Source organism: Nicotiana tabacum, chromosome 3, assembly GCF_000715075.1.
Source record: "Nicotiana tabacum cultivar K326 chromosome 3, ASM71507v2, whole genome shotgun sequence".
In the NCBI taxonomy this organism is placed as follows: Eukaryota; Viridiplantae; Streptophyta; class Magnoliopsida; order Solanales; family Solanaceae; genus Nicotiana; species Nicotiana tabacum.
Window position 1 is genome coordinate 204309675 of NC_134082.1, and position 16751 is coordinate 204326425.

The 16751-nt window shown below is 35.2% G+C and overlaps 2 protein-coding genes across 3 annotated transcripts; one reads left to right on the top strand and one right to left on the bottom strand.

The window, feature by feature from the left end:
- Positions 1-5189: 5189 nt before the first annotated feature.
- Positions 5190-9241, top strand: LOC142179584 (uncharacterized). The gene is made up of 4 exons (XM_075250427.1): positions 5190-5571; positions 6835-7611; positions 7754-8228; positions 8299-9241. Exons 1-4 carry the CDS (start codon positions 5286-5288, stop codon positions 8483-8485), a joined length of 1725 nt encoding a protein of 574 aa, XP_075106528.1. The 5' UTR covers positions 5190-5285; the 3' UTR covers positions 8486-9241.
- Positions 9242-10071: 830 nt separating this feature from the next.
- LOC142161779 (uncharacterized) lies at positions 10072-13440 on the bottom strand. 2 transcript variants are annotated; one of them, XM_075250425.1, is made up of 4 exons: positions 13098-13434; positions 12838-12970; positions 11280-12289; positions 10072-10469 (listed from the first exon to the last, which is right to left on the bottom strand). In XM_075250425.1, the coding sequence occupies exons 3-4, from the start codon at positions 12221-12223 to the stop codon at positions 10244-10246; spliced, it is 1170 nt and encodes a 389-aa protein (XP_075106526.1). In that variant the 5' UTR covers positions 12224-12289; positions 12838-12970; positions 13098-13434; the 3' UTR covers positions 10072-10243. The 2 variants fall into 2 exon arrangements, with proteins under 2 accessions (XP_075106526.1, XP_075106527.1); XM_075250426.1 differs by lacking the exon at positions 12838-12970 and having other exon boundaries at positions 13098-13440.
- Between the last annotated feature and the right edge of the window lie 3311 nt (positions 13441-16751).

Sequence of the window (16751 nt, forward strand, 5' to 3'; positions counted from 1 at the left end):
TTATTATTTATACAGTCCAAAAAGGGTAAATGTTCAGTTTGATCAACTTTGGGTTTTGATTCGGGTTATTCATCGTTTCAGTTTATACAGATAATTATATCGAACCAAAAAAAAAAATTTATGACAACTTAGCACACATCATAAAATTTCCAGCAGTATTACCAATATCATAAAGTTTTTTCTACACGAAAAAATAAAAGACAGCCACTTTTTTCATCTACGGACACTTGAAAATATCTTGCAATTAACAAAATACTACCCTAATCAATTTGGGCAGCAACACCGTAGCTGGAGAGGGTTTTGGGTGGGAAACGATTTTGGAAAAATAAGGGAGCTTTGTTATTTTAATGTACTCAAAGAAAATTACAATAAATAAGTCAAACAACATTAAATAGAAAAAAAGGTAAAAAAAAAATTAATAAAGTAAAACAAAGAATAAATAAAAACAAAATAAGTGAGTTGGGCCAGAGTCGAACTCCCATTTCCTGGAGAAATTTTCAAACCTTTACCATTGGCACCCAATGGCAGTTTATTCATTAGGGTACCATTTTATTATATCTAATATATTTCATCCACATATATAGATATATACACAGAGTTTCGACCGAGGACTGCGGGTGGCGGCGCACCCCCTCGGCTCTATGTAGATCCGCCCCTGATTGTCATCCATTCACTTATTTAAACATCTATATAACAACCTCGTTTGTTTCGAATATTTTGAATGTTATAGTGAAATACTGTTATAGAATATATATTATAACATAATATGAAATTTGATTTCGGAAAAATTTGATTTTTATAGTAAAGTATTATTATGTAGGAATGCTATTATGGAGAGGTCCAACTGTATTTCAAACAAGCGGCAATGTAAAATGAGAGGCAAATGAAATGAGTTTGTTCAGGCTATCAAGAATTCAAGATAACGTTTTATTGCTCCTTCCGAATAAAAAACTCGTATAAATGCCTCAATTACGAATTATAACACACTGTGATTTATACTTGTCAATGAGGTAAAATCTAAAATTTCTACCGTTTGGTTGGCAGGAAAAGAAGTGGAAGTATAAAAAAGTTACCTTTTTGCTTTTTATTTGTGAGAAAAATTATACTTTAGTAGAAGACTTTCAATAGAAGGGCTTAGCTCCAAACTAAGTCCAGCTAAAAATGCATAATTGTGAGTAGGTGTGTACATAGATCGGGTTAGTTCGGTTTTTATCAAAATCGAACCAAACCAAATTTCAACTATATCGGTTTGAATTGGTTCAGTTTTATCGGGTTTTTCGAATTTTTTATTGCTTAAATATTATTTCAATCTTACTTTATTAAATTTTTGATAAGTAAATATATGTTTAGTAAAAATACAAAAAATTAACAAACATATTATCTATTAAAATATTCTTATGGGAGAATCTTCTTAGTAACACATAATAGTTATTTGTTTAGTCGTCTGACAATAACACTTTCAAGGTTAACCGAATTTAGTAATTAAACATAAAAATTTATATAATACCTAAATAATAATAATCACTTCACATTCGAAAAAGATATACTAAGAATTTAATAGATCTTAACATATGATATGAATATGAAAGAACAGAGAAATTGACGCATTTCATTAACACTTGATAAGAAATTGATCATACAACCCATTATTTAGGTTAATAAATATGGAACATTTCATATTCTATTAAATATTATATCCCGCAAGAGAATCTCCAATATTTCTAGATATTTTTTAAAGAAAACTCTATATAAAATCTTAAAAGTATATATAAAAATTATAAATTTATATGTCGGTTTGGTTCTAATTTTTTTTACTCAATACCAAATCAAATCAAACCAAGTCTAGTTGAGTTTTTTAATCGATTTTGTTTGATTTTCGGTTTGGTGCGGATTTTTAGTTCGGTTTATATTATGAGAGAAAATAGTTTCTTATTATTATTATTATTATAAACCTTTCTTTTCAGAATAATCCTTTTTTTTTTCTTTTTTGTTGCAAATTTACTGCCATTTTCTTTTAGAAAACATTTTTACCACCTTTCTCGACATCCACACAATGACTCGAATATCAAAACTCGGCTCTTGACTTCCCTTTAATCAAATTTTGGGTGGAAATTGGTCGTAATTCCTATCCAACTGATATCATATGCTGACTGAACTTGAATTTATCTTAAATATAGAATATTATATTCCAAACTTATGCTTAAGTGGGGCCTTGATGTTCAAAAAGTTATCTTTTAGGACTACTTTACTTTCTAGTTGTAGGATATCCCCTTATTTTAATGATCAAAGCAGCCTCAAATGCTCCACCACTTGAGTATAACGTTACATTAACTTATGAATGTAGGACCACCATTCTAAATACTGAGTGCACGAGCAGCTCAATATTGTTGGTGGCCTAAAGACAAATCTCGACGGGCCTAATTTATTAACAAAATAAATTTGTATATTTTTATTTGAAATCTATTTATTTAACTTTTTTAAGTGATAATATAACTAATCCGATCCATTTAGATTCTCCTAATACATTATTGATCCTAATGCAAAATTGTTATAGGATAGATATTTAACAAAAAATTATTCTTGTTATCCTATTGAGTATATGGATCAGAGTATTATCTTCTACTTGTTATATTTCCTTTAACGTCGGCTCCCATCCTCCAAGAACTCCCCACCTTTCTCTTGGGGTAACTCGAACTCACAACCTGGTTGGAAGTGGAGGGTGCTCACCACTAAAACAACCCACTCTTGTCAAAATTAATGGATATCTTTATACCCTTTAAATAAAAATTAAATTTTACCCATTAAATAAAAAAATCAAAGATATCTTTATACCCTTTAAATTATTAAAATCTCAACTATCAGCGCTAGTCACAAATTAAAATTTTCTTTTCCTTTTTGTATTAAGTTATTTACTTTTTAACATTAAGATACTCAATTTATATATAAAAAAATTAAAATTACTACCAAGGGAAAGTGGGGCCCCAAAATTTGGGGGCCCTAAGCCATTGCTTGTGCTGCCTTACCCTTGAGCCGCCTATGACTGAGTGTACGTAGGCCGGGTCGGTTCGAATTTTTCAATTACCAAATCAAAAATTGTTTTGGATTTTTAAATCTATAAACTAAACCAAACCAACAACAATTCGGGTTTTTCAATTGCGATTTTTCTCGAATTTTTCGATTTTCTCGAGTTTTTCGGGTTTTTTTCCCCGACAAAATCTTCATTACATAAAATTTATAATTTGTGCTCTAATATTTCTTAGGTCCTAATAGGATAAAACTATATAAGATGTTACCCAATAAAATAACACAAAATAATGTAAGATGAGTCATGATTATACTAAAATACTCAAGAAATCGCATAAGATAAATATAGCTAATTAATAAGCCATAATAAAAATAAATATAATCTAAAAGTATAAAGTCATGTTAAAATAAGTACGACTAATAAGTACTAAGTATTAATTACATGACTAAATAATATTTAATAGTGGGATATTACTAGGTTGATGTTGTTGTTGTTATTGACTAAATAATATTAAAAGTAAGTTATGCATTTTCACTATCTAAACCAATGCAAAACTAAAAAAAATATCCATTACTATTGTCATTCCTAGTATTGAATTGATTTTTTTTTAACATTAGTATTAATTTGATTTTGATTTGTTTTGAGTTACTAACTTTTACGGGCTATAAAATATATTTGACTATACAAAAGTTCTAAGTCCAAACTTGAAATATTACATTAAAAGAGAGAACTATTAAAGAGTTTAAAAATATTTATAAATTACATTACAATAATTATTTTTATGCACAAAATATTTTTAAAACTTCTATACATATAATGTCGGATTGGTTTGGTTTCGGTTTGACTTATTTTAGTTAAAACCAAACCAAACCAATTATGGTCGGATTTTGTTTTCTAACATTAAACCAAATCAAACCAACCCATAGTCGGATTTTTTTTTCTTGGCTTGACTCGGATTATCGGTTTGGTGCCATTTATCGGTTTCCTTTATACACCCCTACTAAACACAGTAAAGGGGGACATCTTATAAAATTGAAATATGACCCCTGCTCAAAAATGACATGCGCAAATCGAGAAATGGTTCTAAATTGCTCCATTTAAGTAATATAAGGTAATTGAAATAAAATCATCAATTCTCCTCCAAAATTTTTATTTGGTTATTTTCTAAGAATGTTGAGTTAGGTATGTTGAATGCATATAGTTAAATATCCATTGCAAAAACCAAGTGACATGGAAAGACTATTATATTGCAGTAAGAAAGCTACTAAAATTTCAATTTCTAAGTAAAATAAAAGATTGAAAGGTTGAGTAAAAATTGCATATGTACATATTCAACAGTTAATGATGGAAACACAATCTGATTGCAAGAGAATAGAGTTGGTTTAATCAGATTAAGATTACATGAATCAAAAGTGATACTAGTTTAACTAGTCATCAACGCCGAAGCTAGAAATTTTTGCAAAGGTATTCAAATTTGAAAGAAGTTAAAAAAAAATTCCGACAAAGGGTGTTCAGTATGTGAAATGCACCTCTAAAACTTAATGCTTTATCTATATACACAGTATAATTTTTTGACGAATGAACCGACCTTCGAATAATGTAGGTTCGCCCCTATTAGTCATGGTGTTTAATGTTAGCTTAACTTGTATATTAAATATATAGCGGTAAAAGAAAATAGTAAAAGATTAATTTGAAAGAGCAAAAACATTATATTAAGTTAGAAGACTTCAAATAAAAATAGTACGTAAAAATTATGTATAGTATAATATGGCATTTGTTGAGACATTTTAAAATGAATAGTGTAATATGCGTGTTATTTGTGCATACCTTTTACAATTTATAATTTAAGAAAATGACCATTTTAAATTTATTATATATAAAAGACAGATTATGCCCGGAATAAAGTAAATTTATTTTTTTCAAAAAAAAGAAAAAAAACTCTGTAGTCGATTTTTCCCTTTTTTTTCTCTCTATTTCGCTTCCTTTTCTTCTCTCTTAATTAGTTAGAAATCGCGCCTATTTTTGAAGAGTTATCATATGAACGGCAAACCAAATTCCCATAAATACCCACACCATTACTTTCAAGAGAGGAGAGGGGGGGTTATTTTGGTAAATGCACAAATGATAGTGGGACAGTGAGGAACTGAATATTGAGGAAGTGCGAAGTGAGAGAGGTATAACAATATAGTAGAGTAAAAAAGATAATCAGAAGGATGAGGGTTAAATGGTAGCAGAGTCAGAGAGAATCGTTGTATAGGCGATGGCCGGAGACGGATTGACGGCGGCGGCGGATTTTCCCGGCGGAGCAGCGGTGGAACCGCAATACGCGGGGGCAAAGACGTCGGTGTGGTGGGATATAGAGAACTGTCAGGTGCCAAGGGGATGCGACCCTTACTCAATCGCTCAGAATATAAGCGCGGCATTGATGAAGATGAACTATCTCGGACCGGTCACCATCTCTGCCTATGGAGACACCACTCGCATCCCCTGGCCCATTCAAAATGCTCTCTCTAGTACTGGAATCGCTCTCAATCACGTCCCGGCGGGTACACTGACAAACCCTCGCTTCATCTTGCTACATGTATCGAAATAGATATAATAAATAAATAGATAAATTTATGTCTATCTAAAAGACGAAATGGTTTACACCTTATTTGATAGGATATGTTGCAACAACTAAGCCTCAATTCAAAGATTGGCTATATGAATCCTCACCGTCCTTTTTGCTACATTTGTCATTTCATCCAAATAAATGAATAAATAAAGGTGTCATTCTCTCACAACTTAAGATTTAAGATGAAGTGGTTACATCAACATTTTCTGATGTTATTGTGTTAATTGACGAAGCGAGCCTGGCGTCAACCAAAAAAGTTGAACAATGGAGAAGCACGGTAGAGAGTAAGGCTTTTAGAATAGGTAGAAGTAAGAGTGAAGATATGAACAACAAGTTTAGCTAGTATACGAAGATTGAAGTTGAGGTGAGATTAGACGGGATTGCAGTACTTAAATATAAACAATTTAGATATCTAGGCTCGATGCTCTAGGAGAATGATATGATAGATGGAGATGTTACATATACAACCAAAGTAGGATGGTTAAAATGGATAAGTGCTACCAAAGTGTTATTGGAGTGAATGTTGCACAACCTGCACTGTCTTAATGCATAAATTTATAATATCTTTAGTTACTTATCAAAAAAAAGAAAGATAGGTGTCACAGTGATGCAGATGCTAAGATGGATGTACTATCATACAAGTAGCATACACTGAGAATAAAATGAGAGCAATTCAATGGAAATGGTCAAATCATGTCCTACGTTGACTTTAGATGCACCGGTCCATAGGTGTAAAGACCTAGCTAGTGAACACTTTAAAAGAGGACGAGGTAGAACTGAAATCATTTGGGAGGAATTTGTCTCGAAAGACCTACAGTCTTTTGGAATCCATGCGGACTTAGTGAAAAATAGGTTAAATGGAAGAAAAAGATCTTCATAGGATATACCAATTAGTGGGATTAAGTTTTAGTCGTGTTAGTTCGTTTCCTTTAGGTACAATATTTTTAGGAGTTTGTTAGCCCTTCCAGAGATTTAACTTATATATATCAAATTGAAAGGAGTTTAGATGTAGTATATGGACAATAAAGATTCATATAGCTGGCCCTAACAACCCAGCTTGCTTGGGATTGGTAGCTGTTGTTGTTAGTTACATCCTTCTAACATTTTAGTGTTTTCAAGCTAAGTATAAATGCATATTACCAATTGAATTTTGGCTTCTTAGAAAAAAAAAATTGAATTTTGTTTCATGTAACAGGGGTTAAGGATGCAAGTGACAAGAAAATTTTGGTGGATATGCTATTTTGGGCAGTAGACAATCCTGCACCAGCGAATTATCTGCTCATTTCAGGAGATAGGGATTTCTCCAATGCCATTCATCAGTTACGCATGAGGAGATATAATATTCTTCTAGCACAGCCTTTACAAGCTTCTGCTGTTCTTGCTGCTGCTGCCAAGAATGTGTGGCAGTGGACAAGCCTTGCTGCTGGAGGATCTCCACGAGAGCTTGCTTATGGCATTAAGACATTACGCCAAGAATCAACATTGACTCCAATTACTAAACCTATATCTGTGAACCAACCTGCTTATTCCGAAGCCAATGGCAATACTAATGCTTCTGGGCCCCAAAGGTTATCTAATCCTGGACGCACTGCAGATACTAAAACTAAAGCTATTTACATACCTAAGAACTCGAATCAACTGAATATGACAGGCATGTCAAGTATGCCAGCTAGAATTGAAGAAACAAGTAGCAGCCATTGCCCACAAGAACCAGATGTTGCACCAAAGCAGTTTGCACCGAAGCAGTTTGCACCACATCAGTTTTTCGCAAAGCCTGATAGTTCAGAGAACCATAGCAGTAAATTCATAGAAAATAAGCATGCTCAACGTACTCAATCTCAACCTCTTTTAGTCCCAGATAAAATTGTGAAATCGAACTCTTGCCAGAACAATTTGCAGCCTGCACCTCCACCGCCTGAAAGTTCTGCAGTTTTTTCTACACCATTTGTATGTCATCCTGATGCTGTTAGGGGTAATTTATCTGATAGCTCCATAAATTTGCATTATGCTTCTCATTTTAAATTGACAAAATAAGGAAGTATTCTGACCGAAACTGAATTTTATTAGGCCAGATAGTTTTCTTGAGGCTGCTAATGGTGGTAATTTGCTTGCAGATGGGGGTGATATCGGCGGTTCTCTTAACAAGGGTCCTGCACGTCCTGATTTTTCCTTCCCTTCATCCTCATTGGGGGTTTCTAAATCTGTCCCATGTAATTCAGATTTGGGTCTCCAGCTTCCTGAACACATTCAAGGTCTTATAGGGGTCATCTTGCTTGCCTTGAGTATTTTGAAGCTTGAGAAGATTGCGCCGACAGAAGAAAACATTACTTATTGTGTACGCTATGGTAACTCAAAAGATCGTCATGCAGATGTTACAGCAGCCTTAAATTCTGCACTAGAGCAACAGATGATATTAAAGATAAAAGTAGGAAATTTGGAGCTATATGTTGGTAGGACTGAGAGGATCTGGAATTGCGTGAATCCACTTGGTGGAAATCTTAACCAGTATCGAGATGCAACTTGGAATGCGATTGAGAAATTTCTCGGTTCAGCTGCTGGACGTTCAGCAATAGCAGCATCTGAATGCAGGTAAACAATTTCTGTTGCATGTTTTTTTAGTAATTTCCAGAGTTCTTTCTGATGTCCATTTTCCATCCAGGTATGAAGCAGCTCTAGTTCTTAAAAATTCATGCTTAGAAGACCTTACATTGGGTGAAGTAATTCAAATCCTGGATATGATTATCACGCTGAAGCGTTGGATTAAAACTTCGCACTCTGGTTGGCAACCAGTTGTTATCACTCTTCCAGAAACTAATAATAATAGTGGTACCAGAGTAGATACCTAGTTGAGAGAGCTCTTTCAATATTTTAACATGTCCTCGTCAGAAATGGATCAAATATCTTGGATTTATGGAATTTAAAAAAAGCTCAGTTAGACGGTATGTTCAGTGGATCGATAACACTGGCACACGAGCAACATCTTTTTTCCTTTTGTGGAATGCTTTTCCACATGCTATTGCAGCTGATATAGCGGGCAGCTTTCTTCACCATGGTCGACCTTACGTTAAACGGATGGAATTGTTATCATGCTTCTATCCACCTAACAATGCTGATGGATCTCGTAATCTTTCATTCCAGCTTCATGGTTGCCAACAATCCTGCATTTCTTTATCTTAAAATTTCCCTCTCTCGAAATTTTGTTACCATTAAAGAATCTACTATTGCTTTCACCTTACTAGAATTTGGAGCATCCATGAAGAATGTAGCATGGTTACTGGGTGAGTAGAAAAGAAGCACAGATGTTTGGATGGCAGGTTGACAGGAATATTTTGTAATCTCTGCTGTTGTTCTAGCTAGAATATAAATCTAGAAGAGTCTGTTTAGAATACCGATCAGTTACCTTGGTTTTTGGAGCTTAAGACCACAAAGTGCTCTGTCAAACGGAGTATGTAGATTTACTTGGGAGGCATTTTCATTTGTTTCCATAACCTCATCCTTTCGCCTCTTCTTTTTGTTTATTGGAGGTTATGACTACAAAGTACTTTGTCAAATATTGTATCTATAGATTTACTTGGCAGGCACTTGCATTTGTTTTCATTTCATACTTTTCCCTCCTATATTTCTCTCATTTGATTGGTATTATGCTTGTTACATAGTTTGTTGGGAGATCATATCTGTTGTATGTATTTGTTTTCAGCATTTCCTGAATAAACAACTTTGTTAAAAAAATTCTGCAAGTTTCTGACAGGTTTTTGATGTTGTCCATATGTGCGTGGGGCATATGGTGAGGTAAAATTCAACGTTCAATTTGTTACTTCACATTGGACGAAGTAACTTGTCTTTTCAGGGTTTCGTTTTGCTACAATCCTCGACCAATAATCGATACTAATCGATACTCCTATTAATTAATCTCGACATGCGAACCTTTTCTACTTAGTTTTCACTCTAATAGTAACTAATGCTTCCATTAGAATAACTTGCTACAAATATTATGCCTAATAAAATTTAGAAATGGCTCAAAGCCTCAAACACAAAATGTTTGTTGTCCAACCCTTCAACATCACGTATTTTGAAGGAGAAAATTACCGTAACAGAACCCGTGACCAGGGGCAGATTTAGGAGACACAAAATCTGTTTTTGACCTCTGCATATCATATTTTGAATCCCTTGACACTGCTCAAAAGCATAGCCCAGTGGGTCAAGGAGGTTCAAAATTTATATGAGGTCACCAATTCAATTTCCACTAGCTTGCCTCCGCCACTGCCCGTGACATGTAGGTAATGACATCACGTGTTGCGCTATTACCCCTAGACCAAAGCACGGGGGCGTCAAAACTCAACCCATATAGCTTATCATGCATTCCCAATATTAGTTGTGATAAACTTCTTTAAAGACTGAACTATTTCGTAAAATACTATTGACCTCTGTGGATTAAACGTAACACCAGATGCCCTCACATTTATCTCACATGCCAAAAGAAAATTTACAATTTACCATGAAAACACTTCTACTTCTAATTTCCCTTAACCCAACCAGGAGTCCTCCTTGATCAAGTACAAATTAATCAGCCTTCTTGTGTACAAAGGGCAAGGATAAAGCCAATATCAACAACATCGTGGCCAGCAAGAGAAACAAGAAAACCAAGTGGTCGCTGCCAATTTAGGCTGTGACTCTGGTTGTTTTGACTGTGTTTGTGATTGTGGCCATGATCGTGGTGGTGATTGTGGCTGCACTTCTGGTTGTGAATCTGGTTGAGGTTGAGGTTGAGGTCTATCCATTTTAGCAGAAGGTGCTTTGAGTGAGCCAGTTTTCCCAGCATCATTAAGTAGTCTGCAATGAACCAAAAGTAATTATAAACAGTTCAAATATATTTCATGCACGGAACAATGGCAGAGCACATTTCACCCAAACTTGAAAATAAAAAAACTAACAAGATCATCTTAAATGTGAAACTTTAGCAGAATGAGAAGCGAGCACACTATCAGAGAGAGAGAGAGAGAGACAGAGAGACAGTAGACAACGGAAGAACAAAACAAGTAGAGGTTATACTCGACCACACATTTAGCAAAACGATAACATGGTTAAGTCCAGATCCAAAGACGAATAGAAGGTAAAAGCCACCAGAGAAGTTCTTGCTGTTTTATCCCTTTTCTCAATAAAGCCATCAGTTGCACTTCTATATATGTTTCTTTAAGTTCAAAACGCATAGAAAAAAAGACGTATCTGTCAAAGTAAAATGCCTTAAAATGTCACGAGACTATTTTTCTTTTAAGCAAAATTTTATAACTGAACATAGACCAAAAAGTTACACAATAAACTTTCTACAAGTTTGCAATGCTTATTTAAAGAAAGCTTGCATGTGTAAACTGAGCACCAAAAGATCTATGAATCATGAAGCAAGTAAACATATGGCCCATGAAAGAGAAAACTTGTCGATATTTGTGCTTAGAATCAAAACATACAAAATTGATATGTAGGATAGTTTTAGATGCAATCTGCTAACAAGATACCTCCACACGAACAGAAGCAGAAAAGAAAACCATAGTGCAGTGCATTCCCTCAAACTTGACGAAGGGGAAAAAGTATGTATTTTTGAGAATATTTTAGCGACATATGGAAGTCGTGAAAAGGAGATCTTACACTGGAAAAGCAAAGGAACTGCTGCTGTTTCCGCTCTCATTGGAGAGGCGGGGTGAAGAAGCATGACTTGCCTCAGTCGGGGGAACAACATTACCATCTGACTTGTGGGGCGCTGAGGCCGTATGCTGAACTTCATCGACATTAGATGTCTTTTCTTTGATGTTATTTTCATGGTTTTCCACAGAGACTATTTTGGGGGATTCGACAATCTTTTCTTGCATAGCGGGAACCTCCACCACACTTGCACTCTTTACCTCTTTATCCGTTGCCACTTCTACAAGAGGCAGGGGAAGGTTTGGAGGTAGGCTCTTCTTTTCATTGGATTTAACTTCAGGTTGTGCATTATATGGATTGGCCGGAGAATTACTCCATTCTTCTGGCTTAGTTAGTTCTCCAGATCTATACATCATGTTGAACTGATCTCTAGAGAAGCTGTTATTTCCCATATGAATACTAAACAATGACTCATTTGAAGCAGTACTCCATTCCATAGGATTATTAGGCTTGCTTGAGAAGACAGACGATGGAATACGATTGGGGTCATAACCCGGAGGATGACCCATGGTATGTATTGGAGGAGACTTCATCGGCGAAGGGTTAGCTCCATTCCATTCATCAGGAAATGGCGGAGCCTCCATTTCACCACGTGGAGATGCACTTATCATGCTCCACTGTGGTGTCTGATTAGGAACATCAGGAGAAGACGAAGATGCTGGACTAGGTGATAAAGAAGAATCTTTTTCAGATTTTGTGTATAAATCCCCGAGAGGGTCCTTTCGACTAGTATTTAGTTCCAATGAATCCTCAGATGAAGAAGGCGATGACAGAGAAGATGAGGAAGGATATAAACCAGTTGTTTTCACTTCCATAAGTGGTTTTCTATCCTCATGTTTAGTCTCAGGGTGTTGCATTAAAGGCTTATTACCACTACTCCAATTCTCCATTTCTTATTTTTCTTGTCCAATCAATAGAAATCTTCAGCACTTAACGTAGTTCGAGTAATAGTTCTCCTGCACAACATGAACAAATTCAACAAAATGCATATTGGTTTGCTATGGGATCATACTTTTTGAAACAGAAATGCCGGATATTAAAACAGAATTTGATAGATTATGAAGTTTAGCACAAATACTTGTTCAGCAAAAAACATTGAAAGGTAAGTAAGGAGTAAAACATTGCTTTGGAATAACCTACTGATATTTCTGGACAAATGTGATAAGAAACTACTGTAACTTAATGCCTGTGCTTATAAAGTTTGTCTATAATTTATTTCTTCCAGTTTTATAATTTTCTTTCAGAGAACTAAATACATTTTAATTACCAGATTTGTTTCACTTAATAAAGTGGGAATGTAAGGGCCATTTTGACATTCTTGGAAATTGGAAAAGCCTGAAACCAAAAAAAGCTTACACATTTTATCTCTAAAATTCTTGGATGAGATAGCAACACAATTAATTTCCTTACCTGGAATCTGCTAAACAGAATGAACATCATAAATCCTTTAATCTGGATTTTAATCAACATAAAGCATCATATCGTGAGCAATTTAAACAATAACCTGACTAATTCTTGTTAATCGTGCTCGTTAATAACAGCACCTCTTCAGGAAATATCATTCAATTCAATTTCACCTATTTGGACTTGTTTTATTCCAACGCTCAATCATATACATGATTCAAATTTAATTTCACCTAGCCAAAAAAATAAAAGAAATCGTTCAGTTTCTTTTTACAGGCTCTAATTTTTTTTTACAGAAATTCGTGTTTTTTTAATGAGCTTTAATGCTAAAGAAAAAGAGCAAAAAACAATTGAATTTACCTATAATCCCACCAATCCTCAAAACCAAATCTTGATTATTAGCTGTATCTTCTTTGCTAATGATAATCCAAAGATAAAAAAAGATACAGCTACTTACCCCTCAATATTGTGAGGTAAGAGATTGAAAAATTCAATGAATTCGAATTTGAATAAAAGATGAAATTCTATAATTTTCCTAAGAGGATAAACTTCAATAGAAAATACAAAGGATTTAGGGCTCAGAAAAAAAGTAATAGAAACCAGAGGGGAAAAAAAAAAGAATCAGTTTTAAGGGTTTTATTTTAGGTAAATTTATTGCTTCAAAAAAGGAAGGCCCAGCAGCCATTTCGGTGATGTCTGATCTGTTTTTCCGTATAACTGTATAACCAACCGTTGGCGCCAACTCTATATACCCGAAGAATATACTCAGTATTCGGGTCGGGTATAAATGCTTGGTCCAATTGGTGCCTACCCGGCCCACGTTTTCTAAGCCATGTTCCCCAATCCTATCCATATTTTCATTATTTAGAGAATAATATGCGCTCAATTACTCAACTTGGTTTGATTTTCCAATTATCCAATTGGGTTTAAGTTTTATGTATTGACAACATAAAAAATATTTACGCAATCATATTATTTGATAGACAATTAATGCAGGTATTGAGACCATTAGAATTAGACTGTAGACGTTCTGCATTGTATTATTTATATTTGTTCAGGGTAGTTGTATATATAGCATTACGAGTAGTGCCAAGCAGTTAGTTGAGTTAGTTAGCCTTCCTAAAATTAGTTAGTCAGTTAGCAGTTAGTTTGGGTTTGTGCTCCGTTAGTTTTTCTTCTGGTTTGCATTACACACACACACACTCTTTAGTTGAGCTAATGAGATTGAGACTTTCATTTTCAAATTCATTCTTCCTTCCTCTTGCAAATGCTTTCACTTCTGGTCTTCTCCTCTAAGTCTCCACTTACGCCATTGGAGCTCTTCTCGAGCTCAATTGCACATTTGCTTTGCTGATTTGATATGGTATCAGAGTGCAGTTGATCCTACGCGCATAAGATTGGTATAGATCATCATTAGCTCGATCTACATTTCTCAATCGCAGGTAATTTCCGTCTTTGCGAAAAACTAAGGTTCTTAGATCTCTGTTTCTCTTTTCCTTTTCGCATCTCAGATATTGTTGATTAAGTAATCCTCATGGCTAATGATAAAGAAATCAAACACATCGATGTGGACTCAAGCAAGGAGTCCACTATTGACTCAAGTAGTCCATTATACATGCATCCATCGGATAATCCTGGTGTAATGTTGGTACCAGTCCCTTTTAATGGGATTGGATACAGATCTTGGAGACGGGGTGTGCTTCGAGCAATGTTAGTTAAAAATAAACTAGGTTTCATTAATGGTGATTGTAAGAAACCAGATTCAGAATCTCCAAAGTATAGACTATGGGAGAGATGCGATTTAGGGAAGGAAATTGCTGATAGTGTGGAATGCGTTAATGATTCTGTCGAGTTGTGAAAAGAACTGGAGGATCGTTATGATCAGACGAATAGTGCAAAGCTGTATCAAATTCAGAAAGAGATAAATGATTTGTCGCAGGGAACACTGGATATCATTGGGTACGATACTAGGATGAAGAAACTATGGGAAGAATTTAGCACTTTAAGTGCAAAAACACAATGCAGTTGTAATTGTACTTATGGAGCCAAGGAGAACATGTACAAAGCTGAACAAGATAGACGATTGATCCAGTTCCTTATGGGACTTAACGAAGTGTACATTGTGGTATGGGGAAGAATTCTCATGATGAATCCCGTGCCATCTTTAGCCCAAGCCTTCTCCTTGCTGATTCAAGAGGAGAAACAAAGAGAGATCAAACCTAGCAACCAATTGATGTTCGAGTCTACCTCTTTGAATGTCAATACCTCTAAGAAGCCCACTTTCAAGACCAATTATAACCTAGGAAATAACTACACATCCAATAGTAGACCTCGTCCTGTGTGTGAGCATTGTAGAAAGCCAGGACATACCAAAGATAAATGCTATAAACTCCATGGATACCCTCAAGGCTTCCAGAACTCTAACCAGCCTTTCCAAAATAACAATCAAAGGTTTCAAGGAGCTAATCAGAATTTTCAAAATCCCAATCAAGGTTTCAGGTTCAATAAAGGAAAAAGAGCAGTAGCAAATGTCCATGGTCCTCTAACTGACATGATGACTAACAATGGAGGTGAGGGTGAGCACCACAGTGAGAGTCAGGGAATGAGTTTCACCAAAGAATAATAGGGTCAACTCATGAGCTTGCTGTAACACTTCAAAACCAGTAGTGGAGGGGAGGATCCCAACAGTTTGAACCTGAGTTCTGGAGCTGCCAACTTTGCAGGTATTGTAGTCTGTACCTCTTCAGTTGACTTTGGTAAATTGTCATGTAGGTGCTTTAAATCTAAGACTGATACATGGATACTAGATTCAGGGGCCTCAAACCACATGACCTTTAATAAATCTTCAATGTGTGATATTACTGTCTTACCTTATCCCCTATTAGTCATATTACCAAATGGTTACAAAGTTAAAGTAATAGAAGTTGGAAGTGTGAAAATTGTACCTAGGATTGTGTTACACAAAGTCCTCTTTGTCCCTTCTTTTAAATACAATCTCATTTCTATTCATTTGTTGACTTTACACCTCAGAGGAATTGCATTCTTCACTGATAGTATTTGTATGTTGCAGGCCCCTTCTCTGAAGAGGCCTCTGGAGATTGGTAAAGTCAAGGATGAACTTTACCTCTTGTGCTCTCAATGCTTGAAACACAGAGATACTAGTTCTTCCTCAACTACAACCAAGTTTTCTGTTCCTTGCTTGTCTGTTCACCCATGTGATGTCCAAGATGCTTACTTTCCATGTGTATATAGTCCCCTTTTGAATAAAATAGCATCTGCTAGTAGTAACACTGATGTAAATGTTCCATCATCTGTAAATAAAGCCAGAAATTGTGTTTCTCTGAATTCCCATACATCCCATGAGAATGATATTTTGTGGCACAATAGACTTGGGTATGTGCCCTTTGTGAAAATGAAGGGAATAACATCTATACCTGTAACCGTTTCTTTTAAACATCCTTTTGTGTGCTTAATATGTCCTATGGCCAGACAAAGCAGACTACCCTTTCCTCAAAGAACCAATAATTCTAGTAGTATTTTTGAACTGTTGCATGTCGACCTTTGGGGACCTTATCACACTACCACTCATGATAACTACAAGTATTTCATCACTATGGTTGTTGACTTCAGCAGAACTACATGGACACACCTTTTGGCATGCAAGAGCAATACAATTCAAGTCATTAAAGCCTTCATTTCAATGATAGAGAACCAGTTCAAGACTACTATAAAAACCATAAGAACAAACAACGGCGTAGAGTTTACCAATACAGAAAGTAACACCTTTTTTCAGTCAAAAGGGATCATTCACCAAAAATCCTGCCCATACATACCATAACAGAATAGTGTGGTGGAGAGAAAACATAAGTATTTGCTTGAAACGGCTAGGACACTCTTATTCCAGTCAAAACTGCCTTTGAAATACTCGGGAGAATGTGTACTAACAACAACTTACATCATAAACAGACTACCTACTACATACCTTAGAAACAAATGTCCCTTTGAAATCCTATA

What these genes read in the sequence shown, in the direction of transcription:
- LOC142179584 (XM_075250427.1), top strand. Translation starts at nt 5,286, where the DNA reads ATGGCCGGAGACGGATTGACGGCGGCGGCGGATTTTCCCGGCGGAGCA. An exon ending in TCATCCTGATGCTGTTAGGG is followed by an intron (nt 7,612 to 7,753) that starts GTAATTTATCTG and finishes ATTTGCTTGCAG; the next exon opens with ATGGGGGTGATATCGGCGGT. An exon ending in ATAGCAGCATCTGAATGCAG is followed by an intron (nt 8,229 to 8,298) that starts GTAAACAATTTC and finishes TTTTCCATCCAG; the next exon opens with GTATGAAGCAGCTCTAGTTC.
- LOC142161779 (XM_075250426.1), bottom strand. Translation starts at nt 12,223, where the DNA reads ATGGAGAATTGGAGTAGTGGTAATAAGCCTTTAATGCAACACCCTGAG. An exon ending in AGTTCCTTTGCTTTTCCAGT is followed by an intron (nt 10,470 to 11,279) that starts GTAAGATCTCCT and finishes GGTTCATTGCAG; the next exon opens with ACTACTTAATGATGCTGGGA.